Raw genomic sequence first — 8,697 nt, 5'->3', positions numbered from 1 at the left:
GTGAGCATGTAATCATTGTTAGTTATAACTCAAGACTGTTTTAGAAAACCCTAGACATTTCTTTTCCTTTTTTTATAAAAATAACTGGCCTTTGTTGCTATACTTATCTGTCTTATATTATTAGTTCCTTGACTTTAAATCCACTCTAAGTGCATTTTTGCAAACACTATAATACAAAAGGTAAGAGAAATTACTTCCAGAGGTTTTCAGGCATTTATGCTAAAAAAGTTTAAAAAAGAGATAGGCTCATAATTGCATATAAATATGAACTGATTCTTGAATATCTTTATTTCTACACACTCCCTACGCAAGGATTACATACAATGAGACTACAAAATTTATAATTTATTTGATGAATTTTTCTATCACAGATTCATTTTGGTAGCAACTATGTCATCTCATGGATTCCCTGGGAGAGGGGAACCACACTGCAGTGAGAGAGTTCATTTTATTGGGCTTAACAAATGACCCAACCCTGCAAAGCATCCTCTTCGTGATCATCCTGTGTATCTACCTGGTGACCATATGTGGCAATCTCAGCACAATCATTCTTATCAGACTCTCTCCTCAGCTCCATCACCCGATGTATTTTTTCCTGAGCCACTTGGCTTTTGTTGACATGGGCTTTTCATCTTCTGTCACACCCAATATGCTTGTAAACTTCCTGGTAGAAAGAAATACCATCTCCTATCCTGGATGTGCCGTCCAGCTGGGTTCAGGTGCTTTCTTCGGGTCGACGGAGTGTTTCCTTCTGGCTGCCATGGCATATGACCGCTTTGTGGCCATCTGCAACCCACTGCTCTATTCCACGAAGATGTCCACACAAGTCTGTGTTCAGTTACTCACAGTGGCTTACATGGGTGGTTTTCTCAATGCTTGCTCCATTACTATTTCCTTCTTTTTTTTACTCTTCTGTGGACCAAATCGGGTCAATCATTTCTTCTGTGATTTTGCCCCCTTGCTGGAACTCTCCTGCTCTGATTTTACTGTTCCTGCCGTTGTCCCCTCATTTATAATTGGTTCCATCATTGTGGTCACAGTGGTTGTCATAGCCACTTCCTACATCTACATCCTCATCACTGTCCTGAAGATGCCCTCCACTGAAGGAAGACACAAGGCCTTCTCCACCTGCACCTCCCACCTCACCGCGGTCACTCTATTCTATGGGACCATCACCTTCATTTACGTGATGCCCAAGTCCAGCTACTCCACTGACCAGAACAAGGTGGTGTCTGTGTTCTACATGGTGGTGATCCCCATGCTGAACCCCCTCATCTACAGCCTCCGGAACAAGGAAGTTAAGGGGGCTCTGAAGAGACAGCTTGGCAGAAAAACATTTTCTTAGTGAACCCTATTATTTTAAAGTATTTGATATGAAGCAACTGAGTGAGTGTGGTTTAACAATATCCATAGTATGTCATTAGTCAAGGTACAAATTTTTAGTAAATGTAGGGAGTGGATTTTCAGATATCTAATTGAAAACCAGAGATCCCTAATGCCTCATTTTTCTCTTAATAAAATAAAATTTTATTTATAAGTAAGGAAAACAAATTGCCTCTCATGAAAAGATAATTCATCTATTGTAAATCACATTAAACTTTCATTCATGTATTTTCCCAAATTTGTATTCTGCCACAAATTAGGATTATTATATCTCCAAACCTTTAAGTCTGTGTCCATTTTTAAAAGAAGTTTACCCTGTAATGAGTGTGATAACAAAGGTTTTGAGTGAGTACATTCCAAGAGGATATGACACGTGGGATCAGACGTTTCTGGAGAGGATCTTGCAGGAAGGTTATCTGTCGAGGAGGGACTTTATGGACCCATGATTTCTGGCCCATGTTCTTAGTCTCTGGCTCCAGGCACCATAGAGGGTCCCCAAAGAAAGACAGGAGGAGATGTCCCTGACCAACCTGTGAATTCTGGCTGCTCCAAAGAAGACTCCTCTGTGGGAATAGGTAGGGTCCCTCAAGTCCTCAGGGACAGAGTGAAACAAATTCTCTGAGTGACTTGATTGTGGTCAGGTCTGCATCCATTCATGAAGCTGGACGGCACTGGATTTTCTCTCCCCTGAATTTCTGACTGCCCCCTGGAGTGCTTGAATCAACATCACATGCTGACGACGACTGTGTTTATTGTCCTTCCTGTCCCCTCCTTCCTGTTTCAGGCACCATTCTGTCTTTTTGCGGAGAGACTCTTGAGGCCTTAATCTTCTCACTCATTCATTTGTTCTTTCATGTATTCAAAGATTATGCTGAGTTTTCCTATATTGCCGATGTTCACAGGCCAGTGGTAATGTAAGTGACAAGCATCTCCTCTATCTGCCTTCATAGAATTTGTCTTATAGCATAAAAATATAGTAAAATTAACCATTTAGTTGTCAGACTATTTAAAAAGGAGGGCAAGAAAAAAGAAGAAAAAAGCGGGAGAGTCATGGAGCTTAACATCCAGGGCAGGCAGTGCCAGTGCAGGTCCCACTGGGAAGAGAACATCTGAGCAAGGATGCAGGAGGTGAGGACACTGCCTGTTGGATATGGTGTCACCTGTGTACATTTCTGCAGGTCTACTCTTCCCTCACAGGCATGCAATTTACCTTTGCGGCTTCTGTTCCCGTTATTACAGATCTGGTCATGTGAATCCATCCCATAATGAGCACAACCAAAAACAAAGACTAGAATGTTTAAGAGACTTTAAATATCAGGCAGAGGCTACACGATACTAAGGAATTGGTTCAGCAGAACTGGGAGAAACCAGAAAACCTAAGACAAATGCTTTCCTCATGAGAAAATGTAAGAGGCCAGAAGGAAATGTTACACCCAGCCCTGGATTTAGTGAAATGTCATCAAAGACTGTCCTGTATGTATTTCCTGGGCAATAATCTCGTTTACATCATCACCATAGCAATGGAAAGGGGAGGAGAGGTTTTCTGGAATAAAGGAACTCCCAGCCCAGAGAAAATACTGAAATAACTGGGTAAAGCATCCAAATTCAAGACAAGGATCTTAAAAGGCCTTGGGTGAGTGTAATGGGGTAACAGCAGTGGGGATGGGAAGGCATAAATTTAAGAAGTAACGAAGTGAAAAATATTTTTCATATACTGCTGAGGTCAGAGTCAAGAAAATGGGGCAGGTGGGATGATATTGCAGGATGGAGGGTTTCTTCAGGAGGTGACGACAACATTCCATTAAGAGTCACTCCTGAGTAGCTGACAGGGTCAGTGGAGTCTTCAGCCTCTGAGGTCTTGAAAACTACAGCTCCAACACCAATTGTATCTTTCATCTGGAGCCATTTCTTCCCTTGAGACTCTTTTCCTGGAAAGCATCAAGGAGGAGAAATAGCCCTATTTTCAAACCCAGCAAGACCTGCTTTCCTTATGCTTTTTCTAACCATGTCTCAAAAATCAAACAAATCCTTCTACGGTTCATGTATCTCTTCTCATGCTTTAGCACAAGCAGCTATGAGGCCCTAGATGGAAGCTTTTATACTCCTCTTGGAAAGCATCCCAGCCAAATGCAAGAACGTTCGAGGTACCCTTTATATTTTCATGTTATCACAGGTGATAATACCGACCAACTTCCTACCAGGACTAAGCAAGTGTCTTCTTGCCTTTAGTCCCTGAGATACTCTCCTCACTATCCTTCAAGGCCACACCGTCTCCCTAAGAGCCTTCCAGACGTCACTAAAAGCCCCCACCACCCCACACCGAGTTTCCTTCTGCTTCTCTTTCAAAGCCAGTGCCACAGGATCTGCGCCTCTGCTACAGCAAACTCTCACTCCCAGGTGTCACACTGGGAGGTGGTGTTCTCTACTGCACACACACTTCTCTAATCCTTGGTGTTTAAAGCAACAGCTGCTTGACTCCAGCTTAGGATGTCGTGATCCAGGAATTGAGGCCAGACTTGGCTCTTAGTCTTGGCTGTGGGACGACTCCAGGGACCAATGCAGGTTGGATCCCTGGCCTGTCATGTTGGGTTAAAGGATCTGGCCTTGCTGCAGTTGCAGCTCAGGTCACAGGTACAGCACGGATGCAACCCCTGGCCCAGTAACTTCCATATGCTGTGGGTGTGGCCATAAAAAATATCACTAGTAGAATTACTATATGATCCATCAATTCCTCTTCTGGTTGTATCCATCTGGAGGAAGTGAAAACAGGAGTCTGAAGAGATATCTGCACTCCCATGATTATGGAAATGGTTTGATATTATTATAGTAGCCAAGATATAAAAACGGCCAAGGTAGCAGTCAGAAAATGAATGGATGAAGAAGTTGTGATAAATGTATATGTCATAATGGAATATTGTTCAGCCTCAAGAAAGAAGGTAACCCTGCCATTTGCGACAACATGAATACAGCTCGAAGGCTTTATGCTAAGTGAAATAAGTCAGAGAAAGACTACGACTGTACATTTGAACTTATATGTGGAATCTAATGAAGCCACACTCATTAAAAAAAACAAAGGATGAGAGGTAGGGGTAACTGAAGAGGTGTTCTGTAAAGGTACAAAGTTGGAACTAGCAGATATGCCTAAGTCCTGGAGAGCTAATGCACAAAACTACACTCATTATCTATAATACCAGAGTATAAACTTCAAAGTTGCTGTGTCTAGAGCTTAGTTGTTTCACCACAAAAAATAAACTGTAATTATGTGATCTGATAAACGTTGTAGCTGTGCTGCTGTAGAAAACGTCCTGCAATACGTAAATGTGGCAAATCAACACTTTGAACATCTACAGCTTATGCAATCCTGTGTGTCAGTATTTCAACAACAATAAACTTCTAAAATAATATAGATACTACAAATGAAAGAGAGAACTAAAAATATTTTAGGGAAAAAATTGTTTTCATTTGCAAGTGACTGTAGAATAAAATTTTAATACATTTGGAGTGTAGTTGACGAAGAAATTATGTTACTTTCAGGCATAGAGCAAAGTAATTGGTTCTTCATATACACATCTTGATTCCTATTGAAGAGATTGCCCTGTGCTATATTTATTTCACACATAGTAGTGTCTACATATGTCAATCCCAACCCACTAATTTTTCCCTCCTGCTCCACATTTCCTCTTTGGTAACTATGAATTTGATTTAAATTTTTTCCCTTTTATTGTTTTTTAAAGGGCCCCACTTGTTGTGTATGAAAAAACCCAGGCTAGGGCTTGAATCCGACCTACAGCTGCCGGATTAGGTCATAGCCACAGCAGTGTGGGATCCCAGCCACGTCTGTCTTCTACAGCACAGCTCATAGCAGGCTGGATTCTTAGCGCACTGAGTGAGGCCAGGCATTGAACCCACATTCTCATGGCTAATAGTCATGTTTGTAACTTGCTGAGCCACAATGGAAACTCCCAGTTTCAATTTCTTAAATAAGTGACTAGACCCTGTATGGGTAAAGCCTCTTAGGAACTCGTTTGGAAACAAGCAGTTTTAGAAGAAAGCACTAACCATTCTCTCTCTAGATTGCTGCTCCTGGACTTGAGCAGCCGTATTCCAGCCTCCAGCCAACCCTGATCCCTTCAGACTTGCCCCCACAATCTGAACTGGCCATCTTTCCAGTTACTATCTGTCCTGTGTCAGTGGTTTCTGTATACAGACAGACTCTCTGGGTTGTCTCAAGTCTGAAGTCAAGGGGAGATCCTACCAGAAAACCAGGACCTCTGTTCAGTCCTGGATGGGTTTTTCCTCTATTTGCAGGGCTTATCTGTATGCTTGTGCATAAGGGTATATAGTTACACCACCCCCTCTATTTTTTCTAATTGCTAGCATATTATGGTGTGTTTAACATGTTGCACCCTTAAAGCTGTCTGTTGATTTTTTTTTTAATTTCAAAAATCTGAAAACGACAGTCTTTTTAGCTGGTGGTGCTGGGAAAACTGGACAGGTGCATGTAAATCAATGAAATTGGTACATACCCTCACCTCACACCATGCACAAAAATAAATTCCAAATGGCTTAAAGACTTAAACATAAGACAAGACACCACCAAACCCCTAGAAGAGAATATAGGCAAAACATTCTCTGACATCAACCGGCCAAATGTTTCCTTAGGGCAGTCTCCTGAGGCAACAGAAATAAAAGCAAAAATAAACCAAGGGGACCTAATCTAACTGACAAGCTTTTGCACAGCAAAGGAAACCATTAAAAACCAAAAATTCAACCTACAGAATGGGAGTAAATAGTTTCAAATGATGCAACTGACAAGGGTTTAATTCTAAAATAATAGAAAGAGCAAAAACAACTAACAACCCAATTGAAAAATGGGCAAATGATCTGAATAGACATTTCTCCAAAGAAGTTATAAAGATGGCCAACAAAAACATGAAAAAATGCCCAACATCACTGATTATTAGAGAAATACCAATCAGAACTACAAGAGCACCACCTCACACATGTCAGAATGGCCATCATTAACAGGCCAACATGTAACAAATGATGGAGAAGGGGTGGAGGAAAGGGGACCCTCCTACACTGTGTGCGTGGGGGGGGTTGTAAATTGGTATAACACTGTGGAAAACAGGGTGGAGAATTCTCAGACAACTAAACATAGAACTACCATATGACTCAGCAATCCCACTCTTGGGCATATATCTGGACAAAACTTTCCTCGAAAAAGACACGTGCACGGGTATGTTCATTGCAACACTATTCGCAATAGCCAAGATAGGGACACAACATAAATGACCATCGGCAGAGGAATGGATTAAGAAGTGGTACATGTATACAATGGAATACTACTCAGTCATAAAAGACAAATAATGCCATTTGCAGCAACATAGATGTACCTAATGATTCTGATACTAAGTGACGTCAGAAAGACAAATACCATAAGGTACCACTTTTATGTGGAATCTAAAAATATGGCACAGATGAACCTACCTACGAAACAGAGACAGATCATGGATGTGTAGAGAAGACTTGTGCTTGCCAGGGGGTGGGGAGGCGGGAGTGGGATGGATGGGGTGTTTGTGGTTGGTACATGGAAACTATAACATTTGGAATAGATGGGCAATGGGGTCCTTCTGTACAGCACAGAAAAACTGTGTGTGATTGGGTCCCTTTGCTGTACAACAGAAACTGAAGAAACATTGTAAATCAACTATACTTCTATAAAATAAATAAAATGCTTGGAACCTACAGGTGCTAATAATAGTGATAATTATTGCTATGATCATTCCTGATTTTAAGGTGTCTCCCATTTGGTGTACAAGGAAATAAAGGTGAGGGTTGAAAGAAGCATGATTTTAACCTAAACTTAAGTTAACCCAATTAAGCAACATTTGCTAGGTCTTGGTTAAAACTAATACAGTATTTAAAAAATTTATAGATCACCCAAAATGCTAAGCAAGAGTCCTACTGAGATACTCTGAGAGTGGTCTTCCTCAGGGCCTCCTTTACATCTCTGTTCCGGAGGCTGTAGATGAGGGGGTTCAGCATGGGGATCACCACCGTGTAGAACACAGACACCACCTTGTTCTGGCCAGTGGAGTAGCTGGACTTGGGCATCACGTAAATGAAGGTGATGGTTCCATAGTAGAGAGTAACGGCTGTGAGGTGGGAGGTGCAGGTGGAGAAGGCCTTGTGTCTTCCTTCAGTGGAGGGCATCTTCAGGACGGTGATGAGGATGCGGATGTAAGAGAGAACTATGACAATCACTGTGACCACGATGATGGACCCAGAGGAGATGGAAGGGACAATTTCAAGAACAGAGACGTGTGAGCAGGAAAGTTTCACCAAAGGGGAGAAATCACAGAAAAAGTGGTCTATCTGATTTGGTCCACAGAAAGACACACTCAACAAGCAACTAGCAAATGTCCAAGCATTCACACACCCACCCAGATAGGAAGCCCCCAGTAAGAGGACACAGACTCTTGGGGACATGTGGGTGGAGTAGAGCAGGGGCAAGCTGATGGCCACATAGCGGTCATAGGCCATGGCGGCCAGTAAGAAGCACTCAGCTCTCCCAAACAGGACCGCAGAACAGAACTGGGCTTCACAGCCAGCAGTGGTGATGGCCAGTCCATGTCTAAGGAATCCTATGAGCATCACCAGTGTGACTGCTGTGGAAGAACCAATATCCACAAAAGCCAAATGGCCCAGAAAGAGGTACATGGGGGTGTGAAGATGGGCACAGCTTCTTATCAAAGCAACTATGCTGCTATTGCCTACTAAGGTGACAATATAGATGCCTAGAAATATCGCAAAGCAGATGACACCAAGCACAGGGTCCTCTGTGAGCCCCAAAAGGATGAACTCTGTCACACTGCTGTGGTTTCCAGCCTCCATCTCTCCTGGGAATTAGTCCTGTTGAGGGAAATGGGAATGTTTGTTTATACTTTCATTCTACACTCTCCCAGATTTCTTTGCTTATTCCGCAGACCCATGCACAGGAAGTTCTTCTTCTGCACTGCCTGTAAACAGAGTGCTTTATGGGATTTTTGTTTGTGTTTCTTTCTTCTTCCCATAACAGGATAATTGTTATGTATCGAAGAACAAGTGATGCCAAAAGGATTCTTTTAAGTCTTTCACATTTTGCCTGCCTCCAGGATGCACCCTAACTTCTCGAGCACAGCACAGTGTACACTTTCTGATGCCCCCCTCTGCATGTGACTCTTTGCTTGTTCCTTGGGATATTTCTATCCTACGCCTGCACTGATCCAACCTTCCTGAGCTATTTAGAGTCCCCTTCCCCCACACACACAC

General features: G+C 42.4%; 1 protein-coding gene and 1 pseudogene across 1 annotated transcript; one reads left to right on the top strand and one right to left on the bottom strand.

The window, feature by feature from the left end:
* Window positions 391-1,345, top strand: LOC110255351 (annotated as a pseudogene).
* LOC110255354 (olfactory receptor 491-like) lies at window positions 7,207-8,287 on the bottom strand. The gene has a single exon (XM_021062278.1). It carries the CDS (start codon window positions 8,278-8,280, stop codon window positions 7,348-7,350), a length of 933 nt encoding a protein of 310 aa, XP_020917937.1. The 5' UTR covers window positions 8,281-8,287; the 3' UTR covers window positions 7,207-7,347.

Source organism: Sus scrofa, chromosome 9 (genome assembly GCF_000003025.6).
Source record: "Sus scrofa isolate TJ Tabasco breed Duroc chromosome 9, Sscrofa11.1, whole genome shotgun sequence".
NCBI classification, from domain to species: Eukaryota; Metazoa; Chordata; class Mammalia; order Artiodactyla; family Suidae; genus Sus; species Sus scrofa.
This window is presented reverse-complemented; position numbering and strand designations above follow the sequence as displayed.

Excerpts from the sequence above, each read along its gene's own strand:
- LOC110255354 (XM_021062278.1), bottom strand. The coding sequence starts at position 8,280 with ATGGAGGCTGGAAACCACAGCAGTGTGACAGAGTTCATCCTTTTGGGG.